The 16,362-nt window shown below is 57.7% G+C and overlaps 1 protein-coding gene across 1 annotated transcript in view; it reads left to right on the top strand.

The window, feature by feature from the left end:
• CMIP (c-Maf inducing protein) overlaps nucleotides 1–15,767 on the top strand; it is a 187,071-nt gene extending 171,304 nt beyond the window's left edge. Inside the window, exons 11-21 of the mRNA XM_058674170.1 lie at nucleotides 2,320–2,385; nucleotides 3,563–3,589; nucleotides 3,793–3,841; nucleotides 6,051–6,158; nucleotides 7,740–7,856; nucleotides 8,319–8,459; nucleotides 8,979–9,026; nucleotides 10,035–10,181; nucleotides 10,747–10,852; nucleotides 11,853–11,923; nucleotides 13,946–15,767. Coding sequence (XP_058530153.1) covers nucleotides 2,320–2,385; nucleotides 3,563–3,589; nucleotides 3,793–3,841; nucleotides 6,051–6,158; nucleotides 7,740–7,856; nucleotides 8,319–8,459; nucleotides 8,979–9,026; nucleotides 10,035–10,181; nucleotides 10,747–10,852; nucleotides 11,853–11,923; nucleotides 13,946–13,999 — 934 coding nt within the window. The 3' untranslated portion in view covers nucleotides 14,000–15,767. The remainder of the gene's footprint in view (nucleotides 1–2,319; nucleotides 2,386–3,562; nucleotides 3,590–3,792; nucleotides 3,842–6,050; nucleotides 6,159–7,739; nucleotides 7,857–8,318; nucleotides 8,460–8,978; nucleotides 9,027–10,034; nucleotides 10,182–10,746; nucleotides 10,853–11,852; nucleotides 11,924–13,945) is intronic.
• The last annotated feature ends 595 nt before the right edge of the window (nucleotides 15,768–16,362 follow it).

The raw sequence follows: 16,362 nt of genomic DNA, 5'->3' as shown, positions 1-16,362 counted from the left end.
GTCCTGGGCCAGCTCAACCCACCCACAGCCAGTGAGGGGTGGGGGAGACTGCCAGCTCCTAGAGGATGCACAGGAGTTCCCAGTGGCACCATCAGAGCTGGTGGACACCTTTGCACAGTAGCCTAAGGCTCTGTAGTTCCTTGGAGCCCCTCAAGAAGGAAGACTTCTGAAGGCTGAGGTTGAGAAGTGCTGTCCTGGGCAGTGAGACTGTGGTGTGACGGGAGGCCCGGACCACAGGAGCCACTGCAGCTGCTGGGTGCCTGCGTCCTCCCGTCCCTCGTCCACCTGTGTATCTGTTCTTCAATCCAACAATGATTGCACCACCCACATGTGGCCAGTCCTATGTGGAATGCTGCTGCAACCATGCAGTATGTGAGAACTGCCGGTGCCCAGAACAGTAGCATGGGGGGAGGAGTGGGGGAGGATTGGGGAAGGCGGCAGGGAGCCACTGGCACACTGTGGGGTTCCTTGTAGCAAGGTGCATTTGTGCCCTTTCCTGATCAGTTCTTGCCTGCTGCCTGCATGGCAGGGACATCGTAGACCAAAATGTGTCCCAAACTTAGGCCTCCAGGCCTGGTACCTCTCAAGTGTGGATAGGCACAAGGCAGGTGCACAAGATCTGAGAGTCGGGGATATGGCCGGAAGGAAGCGTTTTGTCTGTAGGCCACAAGGGCTCAGTTCTGTCCTTAGCTCTAGGATCTTTGATGCCTCTGCTTTGCAACTGTGAAGTGGGGTTCCAAAGCTAACAGGGCCCCATCATCTGGAGGCCTGAAGCCTGGGCACTAGCTGGGCCTGCCTGCCTGCCTTGCATTGTGTAGGCTTTCCCAAGCTAGGGACTGCTCTGTCCTCCTTCCAGTAACGGTCAGACCCCTTAGACCCTGCCTGCCAGCCACACCTGCCTCCCCACCCCACCCCCCACCGCCTGTCCTAGGCGAGCCTTAGCAAAAGGGAGAGTGGCCCAGAGGGCAGAAGCAGCCGTGCTTGCTGCCCTTGACTAGGTACTGCTGTCCCAGCACTCATGGAGGAACTCTGGCCAATGGAGCCAGGGCCAGGGCCAGTGAGGCAAAGACCCACCTTCAGGGTCTGGCCAATGAGCACCCGGCCTGGGACCAGCACAGCACGGTGCCTCCAGACAGCTCAGACTGCGGTGGGGCCAGCTGCTTGACCACAGACTTTCAGGCAGGGCTGGGCCAGGGCGAGGAAGGAAGCCTTCATCCTCTTCCTCTTTCTGTAAACCTGCCACTCCTTTGGACCTGCAGGTATTGCCCATGAAGGAGTTGACCAGAAGCTCAGCTCCTGCCTGGGAGCCTTGCAAGCCAGCCTGTACCCCAGGAGCTAAGTGGGAGGCCCTGCACCTCAGGACTGAGTGCCCACAGAGGACCAGCGACCCAGCCTTGTGAGGCCCATGTCACCTGCAGGAGCCCAGCTCTTCTGCCTCCTGAGTTTGCTGTGACTGTGAGGGATTTGTGTTAAATGGGATGCTCACTTTGAATGTATCTGAAACCTAGGGAGAGAAGCACCAGGACATAAACTTTCCATCTGGGGAGACAGTCTGTGGGTGTGAGCGGGGCCACCCACCGGAGACACATGGGCCACGGCTTATCCTCCTTGGGCCTCAGTTTTACTGTCTTTAGAATGGGGAGTACCCACTAACCAGGCTGCCAGGAGACCTGCCCAGAAGAGCAGGTGGCACATGCCAGGCATCACCACATTCAGGACACCAGCAAGCCAGTGGAGGCTGAGGAAGAGTGTGGGAAGGTCAGGCCGCTGAGTGTTAGAGAGAGCCCAGAAAGTTGCAGTTGCATTCTGACATGGGTATCTTGGCTTATCTCAGGCCTGCACGCCTTTATGGTTCCTTCCCATGTGTCTGGCCTCTGAGCCTTGCCTCAGGCACCTCCAGGGCACAGTCTGGGTCTCGAGGGTGCCCCCCACCACACACGCATGGGGTTTCTGTGGAGGAAGGTGGGCTGGGGCAGCCCTCGTGCTGGGCTTACCTGAACCACAGAGGGGGCTGCCAAGGGAACGTTTGTCCTGTGGTGATGAAACCTCCCTCGATGCTGACGTCTGCCAGTGTGCAAGTGTGCAAGGGTGGGACGGTGGAATGAAGTCTGTGAGACCCTGAACTCTGAACAGGAGGGACAAACGGTTGAGAAGGCAGTTTTAGCTCAGAGTCAGGGCCATCTGAGAGATGGGGAGGGAGCTGCTGCCCTTCAGATGCCATGGCGAGGCCATCAGGCACTGTGGGTCTCCCACTGGGACAACACCACCTAAGGCCTCCCTTCCCTGACACGGCCTGACTGCTGCCCCTTCTCACCCTAGGTCGGACTACGATGACTGGAGGCCGTCGCTGGCCAGCTTGCTTCAACCCATTCCGTTCCCCAAAGAGTAAGTCCCTCACTGCCCTTGGGAGCCTCACACCTACAAGAATAACCCCAGCCAAATGGCCGCATGCAGGGACACACTGAGTCATCACGGACTAACAACTAATAATTGGGTTGCCAGCTGTGGGCCCAGAAGAGGCCCAGTCTCGGCCTACTCTCTGGGGGTACATGCAGAGTTCCCAGGATCCAGGGGCCTGGAGAGTCAAGTCCTGCCCGCAGCACCTTGTGCACAGCCTGGTTAGCCCCAGATGGACCAGCACCAAGGGAAGGCAACTAGTTCAGGCACACAGTGAGGAGCCGCCCACAGGCCACATGGCAATTTACCAGGTGCACCTGTCACACCCATAGTGGTCATTGGCTCGTGCTGCACAGTGAACTTGCCACATGTGGTTCCTTCATGTCTTGCCTGTGGACGTTTCTCCTAGGATCCAGTTTATTGCAGGACAACAGGGAGCATGCTGTGGGTGGATAATGACCCAGAGAGAGTTGGGTCCAAATAAGCAGCCCTGCGGATGCCAGCAGGCCTGTGTTTTGATGAATTTGGAGCAGCTAGGCCTCCGGAGGCACCGGGCTCTCAGGAGCCTATTACCAAGCCTATGTTTATGAACCAGGCCTCTCTACGGGACGCATTACACCTGGTAATAGCCCCATTTGCTGGCCTGGCTGTTCCCCATGGGGTCCCCAGAACTGGGGACTGGAGAAATCCAACTCCTGGGAACTGCCCTGGCGTCATTGGCCACAGCCCTACCCCCGCAGGCCCCCGGGACGGATTTGACAGCAGCCCATGATGCAATTCACTTGGAGAATGGTCCCGATGGCAACGCTGCTGTGTGGCAGTAATTAGTGCAGCCGCGCCTGAATTGTGGCACAATTAATGAACACACCTGGGTCTCTGGAGCCCTCGCATGCCCGCACGAGCCTGTGCACTGGGCAGCGCCAAGTCCTGTTTGCAGGCATGGCCCCGTGGTGCCTGTGTGGGAAGCCAGGGTGGGGGACACTTGCTGGTCCCCTGTAAAGAGCCCTTTGTTTAGGAGCCTGGGGCAGGGGCAGAAATGTTAGCATTTCCCTCTTAACTTCCCCTCCATTCTTAGAATCAGACGCGCAGTCTAGACGTCCCCAGAGGAACACTGGGCCTCCTCCCAGTGCCCGCCTAACTGCCCCTTCCCTTTGTTTTTTCACAGAGCCCTTGCACACGAGAAGTTCACCAAGTGAGTATTTTGGGCAACTCCCTGACTACCTTCTCCAGGCAGCCCTCTGCTGCTAGCCTCCTGGCAGCCCCCCATGAAGGCGAAAACACTCCCCCAGAGCCCTGTTCCTTCAGTGATATGAAACCCCTTCCCAGCCCATTCCACCTGCTGCGTCCCTCCCTTCAGACCCAAGAGTGACTGGGCCCATGGCTGCTATCTTACAGGGAGCTGAAGTACGTGATTCAGAGGTTTGCCGAGGACCCACGGCAAGAGGTGAGGCTTTCTCTCTGCATGGCGCCCAGGGGAGTCCAGAATGGGGGACTGAGACTCCTGGCCCATGCCTAAATCTGGCCACTAGCACCAGCGTGCTGGGTGCTGCTGCCTGTGATGCCAGAGTCGAGGGTGGGGGGGATGCTGGAGAACCTGAGCTGCCGTCTGCGGGCTGGCCCAAGGGGCTCTGCACCAGACTGAGCTATTTAGATCCTTTGTGGTGCTGCTGTGCTGTGAGTCAGCCAAATGAAGAAGCAGGGCCTCTCTGAGAGGGGCGCACTGCCCATCACAGAAGCAGGGTACCGTGGGGTGCTGAAGCCCATGTGCCCCAGCAAGAATGGGGCTAGTACCCTCCCACCACCTTTCTCCTCTGTGCATCAGCACTAGCTTCTTGAGCTGCTCCCCGAGTCAGGCCATGCAGCCTTGTCCTGGTCCTCAAGCCATGGCACCATCACCCAGAGTCCACGAGTGAAGCACGGCTAGTGCAGGATTCAAGCCCAGCAAGTCTGGCTCCAGGACTGCTGGCCTGCTTCCCTGTGTGCATGGACTGTGGGGTGTGATGCAAGCCTTGCTCCCCAACCAGGGCTAGCCCTGGACACCTGGCAGCTGAGGGAGATGATGGGCAGTGGAGAGAGCAGGTTGGTGCTCAATGGAAACACCCAGGAAGGCTTCCCAGAGGAGGTAGAACTTCGCTGGTTAAACTAAGCTGTACATGAGGCTGGGAAAGCTGACCTGGGTCTGGAAAACCAGGGCTTCACGGGGATTTGGGGACACATGAATACCCAGGCCCCACCCTGTCTCAGAGCCCGGCTGGTCATCCTCTCAGCTTGCAGGTACTACAGCTGTAGTTCTCAAACCTGATTATCCGAGGACCTTGTACAGAATACAGACTCCCCGCTGCACCCCGCACGGCTCTGGCTGCTGGCTGCAGGTGGCTGGAACCTGCACTCTGAACAAGCATCCCCAGGCCACGCTGTATATGTAGTTCCGAAGGAATTAGAAAGATCTGCTTCCCAAGATGGCCCGCAGGTGGGTTGGGCAAGAGTAGAAACACCAGGGGAGCCTTGAACAGGCCCAGCCGCAGTGAATGTCCTCACACCTAAGCTGTTCCGTGATGTTGGGAGATGAGCTCTCAGAACTCCCTGGGGAAGGCAGCCTTTATTCCAAACACTGGCTTGGACACTGCAACAGTAGCCGCCAAGGCAGAACAGACAGAACCAGCTGCTGGGAGGGAATTTCCAGGCGTGATGACCCCGTGTGAGGGAGGCCATGGGAGGCTGTGAGGGAGCAGTGCCCCCGCAGAGGGTCCGTGGCCCTGTGCCGCATTCGCCCCTTTCTTTCATTCCTTTACTCTGGTCTTTCTCTCCCTCTTTGCTGCTTGTTTTCCCTCCCCACGCCTCGTTTCTTCCACCAGAGCTGCCTGCTCTTTGATTCTGTGCTGTCCTCATTGAGGAACATTAGGTTGGCTGTGAAGCAGATAGGTTACTGTGTATGAGGGTATTCTCCCGGCTGCCGCCGTCCCTTTCTGCCCTCTTGTGAGTGGTAGTGACTGACTTCCCGTCTGTGAGTTAGGGCCTCCCAATAGCCAATGACCCCTCACTCTGCCTGTTGCCTTTTCTGTAACAACATGGCCAGGTAGGGGTGGGGGAGCTGCGGTGGATGTGGGGTTCTACACACGCGCGCATGCACACACACAAGACTCAGAGGAGGAGATGGCACAGAGGGTTGCAGGTCACAGAGGATGTTGCGAGAAAGACTGCCCTTGCCAGCTGCAAGAGGGAATGGGCACGGATACTATGAGAGGGAACGGGAACCCCAGAGAGAGACAAGCCGAGACACAGAGAAAGGGAGCAGTCCACAAGAGTAAGGATGGGGAGAGATGGGAGAGATGGACCAAGACTGGCTCGAGGGGAGCCAAAGGGACCGCCCCTCCCAGGAGGAGGAACAGGGCCAAAGCAGGGTTGGAGTCTGGGGCTTGGGCATCTGCCCTGGCACAGCCACAACCTGGGAGTTGTTGGGGTTCCTGGGGCAAGCGGAGCCCCGTGGCACCCACAAGTTTTTCATGGACCTTGGGAGGAGGCTGAGAACCGCTGAGCCCAGCAGACAGCTTTCCCGGCTGCAGGACTTCTGCAGAGCCTTGTGTTCGTGTGCCCGAGATCTCTGCGGTCCCCAGGCTGACATGGAACTGAGCGTGTGCCCTCTCTGTCCGCAGGTGCACTCATGCCTGCTGAGTGTGCGGGCCGGCAAGGATGGCTGGTTCCAGCTCTACAGCCCTGGAGGGGTGGCCTGTGACGACGACGGGGAGCTCTTCGCCAGCATGGTATGCCAGCCCCAGCTGCATGTGCCTCTCCCAACTAGTCAGACAGCCGACCCAGCCACCACAGGTGTGCCCCACACTATCCAGGCCAACATGGTGCAGGTCTTGGGGAGGGCACTGTTGCTGGGGACCAGGCTCTGAGCACAGCAGCGGAAGGAGACCATGCTGCCAGTGACCTCATCCTACAGGTGAGGCAGCTGAAGACCAAGGCGCTCGCTGCCCAGGTCCAGGCAGTCAGTTATCATGGCACAGCATTGACAATAACGGGTTGAGTGTCCAACTAAGTGCCGGGAATTCCAGAAGACACCACCAAGTCCAGTGACTCACTTCTCCTTGCAGTGAGAGTCAAGTTCAGCGTGGTCTTTCCTTCTCTGAGGAGGGGCTGGGTCAGCCAGCAGATAAGCGTACCCTGGTGACTTCCAGTACCTTCTTGGTGCTGAGTATTCTGTTGGTCACATCCCAGGTAGTCCCCTTTCTAGGCAGTTGCTACTCACACCTCTGTTAAAACAGGCCCCAAGAGGCTGGGAGGGAAGCAATGGACATGGGCCAGGCAGAGCTGCGAGGTGGCCTTTGACCTGAGCTGGTTCTTTGCCTCTCTGAGGTTCCGGTTCCTGGACTGTAAAACAAGCCTGGTCCTTAGCCTCTCGAGGTTACCATGGTGATTATCTGCGACAGTAGCTGCAAGTTGCCTAGCCAGGCATGGACCGGACAGCTGGGCTCTTCTCATCTTCACCTGGCAGCGGGCCAGTGGCTCAGCACCGCAGGCTGAGCAGGGGCAGTAGCACGATGACGACAAACCAAAGCACAGCCTCTAGAACCCACTTGAAAGGGACTTATTTTTAGGTCCCCATCCTTACGCAGTCTCTGGCCTACCCTACCTACTGCCGTTGGGCTCCCTTTTGAGTGCTCCGTGCACCCCAGAAATGTGCCCAGCCCTGCCTGGCTGAACCCCCCCGCCCCTTCTCTCCCACTTGCCATTACTTCTTGGGCTTCCTCTGACGTCACCACGTCACCATGGCAATGCTCAGTGCCCCTCCCCCAACTCCCTGTGCGCTGGCAGCCTCCCAGCCAGAGAAACCCCGTTTGTACGCCAGACTTGTTAATGATGGAGTCAGGGAAGACGGGCAGGAGGGGAGGCAGGCAGCTCCTGACATGGAAATACATCGTTCCCATGGAGACGCAGGCCAGGCCTTGGTACTGATTCAGCTGCAGGCTTCAACCTCTAGAATCTTTGTTGTTGTGTGTGGTACAGAGGAGAAATAGGGGTGTTGGGGGCTCCTCAACTTTGTTGATCAGGGACCCTTGCCCACGGGAACTCACTTTCACTCCAGATAGAGAGTGGGACAAGCTGGCCTATTCCTGGCCTGCTGGGGCTACCGTTTCCCAGAAATACAAGCTTCCAGGCAGGTGGGGTGGGGCGGAGTGCCAGGTAACCACTGACAACCCCGCTGTCCAGACACGGCTGGGGACAGGTCCTTTCACAATACCTGGCTGCCTGCTCCTCCCAGCCTGTGGGATGCTGGCACCTGGGGCAGGGGCTCCCCAGGAGCCTCTCCCTTCACTTGGGCCATCTCTCCCTTACAGGTGCACATCCTCATGGGCTCCTGTTACAAGACCAAAAAATTCTTGCTCTCCCTGGCGGAAAATAAGCTGGGTCCCTGCATGCTCCTGGCACTGAGGGGAAACCAGACCATGGTGGAGGTGAGGAGCTGGCCAGGGCACTTGGGCATGGGGACCCCAAGCAGGACAGCACCCAGGCCTTCTCGGAAACACACACGTAGCTGTGGCCCAGGGCTGCAGTTCCATCAGCGAGTTTCCTGGACCAGGCAGTGGAGAAGAGCAGAAGGATGGGAGAAAGGGGAAGGGTCTTCGGGACTTTCTGCCTGACCTTGGAGACGTAGTAGGCCTGGTTCCCGCATGCGTCTCTAAGGGTCCACTCTGTACTTGGTTGCATGCACTGCTGTTCCCGTTGTATGGATGGGAAGGTCACACAGCCAGGGGTATAGAAAGGGGGAACAGTGCTGCTAGTTTGGGGGTGCACAGTGCATCTTGCTCCTCTTGAGGGTTATGGGGGCCTGCTGCGTGGAGTCAAGCCATGCGCCTTTGAGCCACGACTTGTTGCTGGGGTCATGGGCTGAACGTAACCCCTGTGGCTCCTGGCAGATCCTATGCTTGATGCTGGAATACAACATCATCGACAACAACGACACCCAGCTGCAGATCATCTCAACCCTGGAGAGCACGGATGTGGGCAAGCGCATGTACGAGCAGCTGTGTGACCGGCAGCGGGAGCTGAAGGAGCTGGTGGGTCCCCGCTGCCACTGGCGTCCAGCCCCGTCCCTCATGTCCCTTAGAGCCCACGATCCCACGTCCCGTGCCAGCACCTGCCCTTCTCTGCCAAAGGGTTGTCTGACCAGCCATGCCCATGCCCACGCCTCCGGATCTCCTGGGGCAGCCCTCATCTACGGACTCCTGGGAGAGCTCTGTGAGGGTCCCAGCTCCCTCCCTGAGGTGGGGTACCACTGAAATGTATTTCACTGCCAGGGAACTTGGCACCAGCCACCTCCCAGTAACAGCTGGATTTACCAGGTTCCCTGTCCCTTAGGGATCCCCAATGGGCCCACTCCTTTACTGGTTCTCCTTGGGATTGCCTGTCAGAAACTCCCTAGGCTCTAGCCTTGTCCAGGAGTCTGTCCTGAATCTAAGACCAATGTTGCCTTCTGCCACCAAGGCGATGGCTCTGAGAGTAGTCGTGTTGCCAGAGGCTAGTGCAGGGAGGGAAAAGGAGAGAATGGGTCATAACCTGTCTGGTTTCCATTACAGCAAAGGAAAGGTGGGCCCACCAGGCTAACACTGCCCTCCAAGTCCACGGTGAGTTGGTGTGATTCTCTCTGGGGGCCAGGGCAGAGGGTTGGTCCATCCTCCCTGCCCAGCAGCATGTGCTGCTAGAAGGAGGGGAACAGGACCCCACCTCTCCCCCCCGCATTTGACAGGCTGTTCTTCCAGGAGATAGAGGGTATGGAGGAGAAAGCTGAAAACCAAACCGAGTGAACGTCTTATGATAAAGACGATCAGGGAAACTCAGGTGTCACATTCCAGCTGTTGCTGGTGCTCATAGTAATGATAGCTCCTGTGCACTGGGCCCTCCTATCACACACTTGATACTGTGCTGTCCATTTGACTTTGCAACAACCCTATGGGATTCATGGATGTCACTGTTCCTGCTTCACAAGGTCTCAGGGAATGCCATCTTCTCTCCTGCCACCCCACTGTCCTTTACCTGTGGCTCCCACCTCAGAAACCAAGAAGGTTGTTTAAGCTCCAGCCATCTTGTTTCCATGCCAGCAAGCAGAGAAAAAGAAATGTCAAAAATATGCCCCTTCTCTTGAAGAAACGTTCTAAAAATTTGCTGGACAAGTCCACTTACCCTCATTGTGGCCATACTTAGCTGCAAGGGAGCCTGGGAAATGAGCCTCCATCCCAGGCAGGCAGGTGGCAGCTGACACTCTAGGATGGGAAGGAAACACTGCCCTTGGGGACCTTGCTGTCCAGTACTCTGGCAGGCCACAAGCTCCTCCAGCAGCAGAGCTGAGGTGGCCTTGGGGTTTGTGTGTGGGCACATGCCACTGCCTGGGAGAGGCGGGCAGTGGGTCAGGCACACAGGCTTGTGGGAGGAACGTGGCCTTGGAACACCCAGTGCTTGGCGCCTGGTGACTCAGGGTGAGTCACAGTCCCGGAGGCATTCTCCCCCGCCCAGCCCCTATATCCACGGGAATGGAGGGGGCAGCCCAAGCCCTCTCTGTCCCTGCTACTCCGGGGATGGGCTCAGGGCTCCCACAGCCCTGGCCCCACCCTAGCGCCCTGCCTTCCCGTCTGCAGGACGCTGACCTGGCGCGTCTGCTGAGCTCTGGCTCCTTTGGCAACCTGGAGAACCTCAGTCTGGCCTTCACCAACGTCACCAGTGCCTGCGCGGAGCACCTCATCAAACTGCCTTCTCTCAAGCAGCTCAACCTGTGGTCCACTCAGGTACCATTCTAGAGGGAAAAGGCCTGCACCATGGCCTTTCTGTGTGGAACCTCGGGGCCTAGCCTCCTCATCCCCACGCTACGGCCCACTTCCCTCACCCTGCCCCAGGCCAGAGGACACGGAGGATCTTGTGAAGTCCCCAGAGCCCATTTCACAGATGGGAACACTGAGGCCCAGGCAGGCACTGGCCCTGCTGTCTCAAAAGGTTGAGCAGTGGAGCAGGTGCCATTGGTCCCTCTACCCCCAACACACACACAGAGGGTACCAGTAGCTCATGGGCCTTCCCACTGTCCCGAAAAGCACCCAAGATGTGCTCAGTGTCCACTGAGCTGACTTGGAGGTCGCCAAGTCCAGAGGCCTGCCTAGCAGGTGGCCACACTGACTCCCAGGCTGGGCCCTGGCTCAGGGCAGGAGCTACATTCGGCCCTGAGTCAGGAGAGGCAGAGAGAACAGCCCAAGTGCCCAGGCTCGGAGTCTTGGGACTCTGCCCCAGACCAGCCTCAGGATCACCTCGCGGGGGGTGGCTGGCAGAGGGCTGACAGCGTTATGTGTGTGTGTCCCACAGTTCGGAGACGCTGGCCTGCGGCTCCTGTCGGAACACCTCACCATGCTCCAGGTGCTCAACCTGTGCGAGACCCCCGTCACCGACGCCGGCCTGCTGGCCCTCAGCTGTGAGTGTCTGGGGCGCTGCGTGGGACAGGGGACCAACGTGCTCTCAGGGAATCATATCTGAGCCCCCAGCTGCCAGCAGAGTGCGGTGGGAGAATGGCCCTGCCGTGATGGAGCTTACATTCTAGAGGGAAAAGAATCAAAGGCCGGGGTCCCTCTCTGCCCTCTCAACTCACAGCCCTCTCTGTGGCCACCAAGTACATGGAAAGTGACTCCCCACTGCCCAACCCTACCTAGCCTAAAATGCAGATTCTTGGGCCCCACCCCACACCTCCTGCCTCAGAAGCCTTATTCTGGCCTGATGCCCAGGTTGTTCTGGTGCCCTTTGCAGGCTGAGACAGGTTACTGTGCTACAGGAGCCACAGGGCATTCAGGCAGCCTGGGGATGCTGGTCCTGGGCCCTGAGCCTAAGCTGAGCTGGGGTCTGGGAGCCACTAGGCCAGGGAATCTGCATGTGATTGGTTCCCTGCCTGGTCAGGCCCAACAGCTTAGATGACGTGACCCTGGGTCAAGGTGTATAGGGAGTTGGTGCCAACTCTAGTGAGGTGAAGTCCTCAGCCAGGTCCCGGTGGCCTGGGGGGAGGTATGGATGGCAGCTCATGGGACCAGGGGAAGACATTTTGGGGCAAGCCCTGCAGCCATGCTCCTTGGAGCTACCCAGTAGGGAGGGGACGGGTGCAGATCCCCTGGCCTCCTCTCCCTGGGCGTGGACAGTGTCTTGATTCAATGCCTGTGTGGCCCCCAGGCAAACTTAAGCTTGAGGTCCTCCATCAGCAAGCAGGAACCCCAGGCACAGGGAGAGCTTGCAGGGAGCCTTGGGTGCGAGGCCAGGTCTGCATGCAGGGTGGGCAGCTTGACTCACAGAGAGAACAGGAGACCCATGCCCACCAGCAAGAGCCTGAAGCAGACCCCTGCCCGTGCCACCCCACCCTGCTACTCCCTGGGTCCCCAGGTGGGCCACCCACGTCTCTCTGCCTAATGGCCTTACCTGCCCATGTACAGCCATGAAGAGTCTCTGCAGCCTGAACATGAACAGCACCAAGCTCTCAGCGGACACCTATGAGGACCTGAAGGTAATGTTTCCCATCCCTCCCACAGCCCCAGGGCAGTGCCAGCCCCTGGGGAGCTCCCTCTGACCAAAGTGGGCTCACTCCACAGACACCCACTCGTAGAACCAAGGGGAGGTGAAGGTAGCCATGAGGAATCCATGCCTCCGTTTGTAAACAGAGGCCAAGCAGGCAGGGGTGTGGGGAGCACAAGATTTGTGGCTCAGCTGGGGATGCAAGGAGCCTCAGACATCAGGGTTCTCCCCTGCCAGCCTGGTGCCTTCTGAACAGGTGGTGAGCACCCATGTAAAAGCCTGTTCCATGCTGTTGGGGAAAATGGGCACTTCTGCAAAGGGCAAGAGTAGAAACAGGGAGAGAGTTGACAGGATTGGTACAGCCAGAGCTGAGGCCAGACTGGCAGAGACACTGCAGGAGGGTCTGAAGGACACAGACAGGGACACTTGGTTTGTTCACAGCACATCCGGGAGGGGACCGAGCTGGGCTGTCCTCCCAGCCTACGCCGGCTGCTCCAGACGGGCAGGCGAGGCCAGCAGAGTCAGCCTCCTGGAAGGAAGGAAGGGCTGGGCCCAAAGGCTGGAGGGCACAGATGGCGCCTGGGAGCTGCCCTGGCACCTTCACGCCTTGGAAGCCACTGAGAGGAAGTCCTCGGGAGCCCTGGGCCAGGGCCCACTGGAGCAGGGAATCTGGGCAGCCCCTGAGGCTGTCACTTCTTGCCTGGCCGGGCCTCCCACAGCCAGCTCTGCACTGGCTCAGGCCTCCAGACGCTCCCAGAGCACCTGCTGTGGGCCAGACCATGCTGGCAATGGGACATCACTGTGCAGCTGCCCCTCAGCCTGCCCGGGGGACACTGAGTCCTGGCAGGTGCAGGGCTCATCAAGGCCAGTGAGCCGAGAACAGACAGTACTCCTCAGAGAGCACGGGGAGAGGGGCTGCAGACTGCAGGCAGGGACCCTCAGAGTGTGGGCCCTGGGCAGTGCCAGTAGCTTCCCTCAGGGCTGGGCAGAGATGCAGAATCCAGGGCTGTCCTGGACCTGCTAAATCCGAATGATTGCTGTGCACATGCAAGTTTGGGAAGCACCACTGTGGGGTACCTGAGTTCGGAGCACCAAAACTTCAGAGACTGTGGAGACCAAACAGGAAAAGGAGATGGGGGGCTGGTTAGGAAGAAAAGTCATGGCCAGTTGACTAATTGTTCTTACACTTTTGAGAGAGACACACAGATGACGCTGCTGGCCTTGGACAGGACTCTGCTCGGTGTCTGGCAACATTGTACCACGCACTGCCCTTTCTGGCCAGATCTTCTAGTTTTTCAAGAGAACTTACAAATTTAGATTCCCCCCTAAGTCTCCTGATTTAGAAAGATCAGCTTGAATACACTTCACGGCGTGGCACTGCCGTGGGGAGCAGCAGAGGGTTGTGGGGCTCAGGAGAAGAGCAGTGAGGAACTGCATGCGTGTGTGTCTGAGGAGTGCTGTCCAGGGTGCAGGATGGTGGGGGAAGGACCAGTGAGAGACAGATGCCTGTCAACAGTGAGCACTTGTTGAGAACCAAGGCAGCTACTTACAAGGGTCGAAGTGCATTGTGCATAGCAGGAGCAGGAAGCAAGAAGCAGCACTGGGAAATGGCAGGTGCAGTCTGCTTCTGGCTGACATGGGGCAGCCTGTGTGGGGAGATGTGGGAGGGCATTCCCAGCAGCAGACATGAGAACAGCACCTTGCAGATGCTGGGCACTGGTAGTTGGTACCATCCTTTGAGCCAGGGACTGGACTCAGCTCCACCCCCCAAATGGGGTAACTGAGGCTTGGAGATGCTGGGTGGTCTGCCCAAGGTCCCAAGATCTTGCCTGAGGCAGGAGCATGGACCCCTGCACCCCTACTCCAGACCTCTGCGGAGTGACAGCCCCAGAAAACCCAGGGTACCACCATAGCAGGAGTTGGCTGAGCCCCGAACCTCAGGTCCGTGCAGCCAAGCTCTCAGGCTCCAGAGGAGAAGAGCCCACGTGATGAGGCCCCTTCATGCCGCCCACAGGCCAAACTTCCCAACTTGAAAGAGGTGGATGTCCGCTACACGGAGGCCTGGTGACGCTGCCGGCGGCAAGAGGACGTTCGCCACCGCGACCAACGGCTCTCGACACATAGCCGTAGAGCAGCCAGTCCTGGGGTCCTGCCCAGAGCCCTGGCTGCAAGATAGATGATGGGGGAGTCTTTCTGGGGCAGAGGGGGGTGGGGGTGGGAAGGGGGCCACAAGCACGCCCAGCCCCCGCCTAATTCTTTTAGCTTCATCATCGGAACCTTTTGACCTGATCTAAAGCGGACTTTGTAGCAACGAGAGGAGCATCAGCGGGTCGGGGAGGGGTGGGGGGAGGGCCCCTTCGTGGATTTTCTTTGCCTTTGTGTTTTAACGCCGTGCGGGGAACTTCACCTCCAAAGCCACCACCACAGGCGGGACGAGGGGCGCTTTCTCCCCAGAGGCTCCGAGCTGAGCGCCCGCTGCCAAGCGTGGGCTAAGACCTCGTCATACCATCACACCTGTCCTGTGTACTCACCATTGCTATGCAAAGTGGTTCTTGTTGTACATAAGATTTAAATAATGCACCTATTTAAGAAACATTGACAAATTGTGGGTCTGGGACCCACCTCTTATTTATGAAGTCTTTGGCCCCCCCCGCCCCCCCCCCCCCCATGTAGTACTGTACAAACCATCCAGCTGTTGGGTTAGTGGTAGTTGTTATTGTTATTTTTTTCTTAAAGGAAACAGACACACACAACAAAGACAAAACATGAAAAAAAAAAGGGAAGATGACCCTCCTTGGACACTGACTTGCTTTTTCATAATGGATTCTAATGTGCTCTCCTCCGTCCGTCTGTGTACCCCCAGGGTCGGGTGGCCGCCTCCCAGCCGACCTCTGCCTCGGCCCCTTTACAGGTTTGGAAGCAGGGGGTTTCCCACCTGCACCCCACGGTCTCCCCCCAGAGAGCTCTCCGCTGTCCCCTTCCCCGCCATCGTGTGTGCCCCGTGGCCCCCTCATGCATGCCCGCCTCTCTGCATGGTCTCTTGGGAGAAGAGAGAGAACAGCCTTGACCGCCCAGCCTCCCCTGTAAATGTGACCACTGCTCCCCAGACGCCCTCCGCCCCGCCCCACCCCTGCGCCGAGACAAGCCAACCTCCGTTTCTTTTATAAAACAGTCGGCTTTTTCTTAATGAGCCCTTACTGTACAGAACAGTCCCCTTGATGGTTTCTTTGGGGTTCTCTTTCCCCCAGCCCTTTTTCTGTTGGTTTAGCACAAATATGTCCCTCCTTCCTGCCCCCCACACCCCAGCACCTCCAAGCCTCGCCCACTGTCGACGTAATTGTTTTATATCTATTTAATCCTATTCGATGGAAACCATGCTTTTGTCGTTTTATACTTTGCTAGGTAGACTTTATTACCCCCCTACTATGCCTTCATTTTTTTAAAAAAGGAAAAAAAAGAAATTGGGATTCAGTCTTAATTCCTTTTCTGTGCCAGGTTTTATTTCGTGTGTGTGTGAGTGTGTCTGTTTCGTGTTTTGTTCTGCGTTGTTGTTGTTTTTTGTTGTTTGGTTTTGTTTTTCCTCCTTCTAGTCCCATACTTTACAGCACTCTGGTGCAGGAAGAAGCAGAAGCAAAAACAAAACAAACAAACAAAAAAAAAACAAAAAACAAAACAAAAAATCTTAAAAAAAAAAAGAAGAAGAAGAAGAAGAAGCGAGACATGCCACCTTCCCCCGCACTGTTGCTTTTCCTGGTGGTTAATACTACTGTCGCGTAGCTGTGTACAAAGAGATGTGAAATACTTTCAGGCAAAAATAAACTGTAAGTGACTCATCACCGTCTGCCTCTCTGTGTGGCTTGAGGGGTGCGGGGCAGGGGGCGCAGGCTGGAGGTGGTACCTTGGCTCTCCCACAACGCTGTTGCCCATTGAGGTTGGGGCAGCAGGGGGCAATCCAGTTTGAATTCGATGCTTACATGGCACCCCTGGCCTCTGGCCACCATCACCCCACTCTGCAGGCACATGGAGCAGAGGTGTTTGGCCCTGGACTGGCAGATGCTGGGCAGGCTCCAGGAGCACAAGCCTCAGGCCAGATGGCTTCGGCTGCATGATGGCCACTGCAGGGCTGGCTGTGCCAGGCGTGTACATGCATGGTTGAGACCCTTCAACCTGTTCTACCTCTGTTCCTCCCTTTGCAGGGGTGGGGGGAGAGGGGGAGGAGGCCTGGGTGTGCTCACCAGATAGACCATGGAGGGGACCCAGGTGCCCACTCACTGCCTCGAGAGAGCGGTTGGTAAAAGCAGGAGTGGCAGCACTTGCTGGCCAGGACTCTGAGCAAGCTGGTGTGTCTGTCAGGCTCCGCGTGTGGTGAGCACTGTGCCAGCACACGGTAGTGGGTGCCCAGGCCGGCAGCAGGCAGAGGAGGTCTCCTGG

This window comes from Ochotona princeps, chromosome 16, assembly GCF_030435755.1.
Source record: "Ochotona princeps isolate mOchPri1 chromosome 16, mOchPri1.hap1, whole genome shotgun sequence".
NCBI lineage: Eukaryota > Metazoa > Chordata > Mammalia > Lagomorpha > Ochotonidae > Ochotona > Ochotona princeps.
The sequence above is the reverse complement of the archived record's forward strand: the minus strand, read 5'-3'. Positions and strand labels throughout refer to the sequence as shown.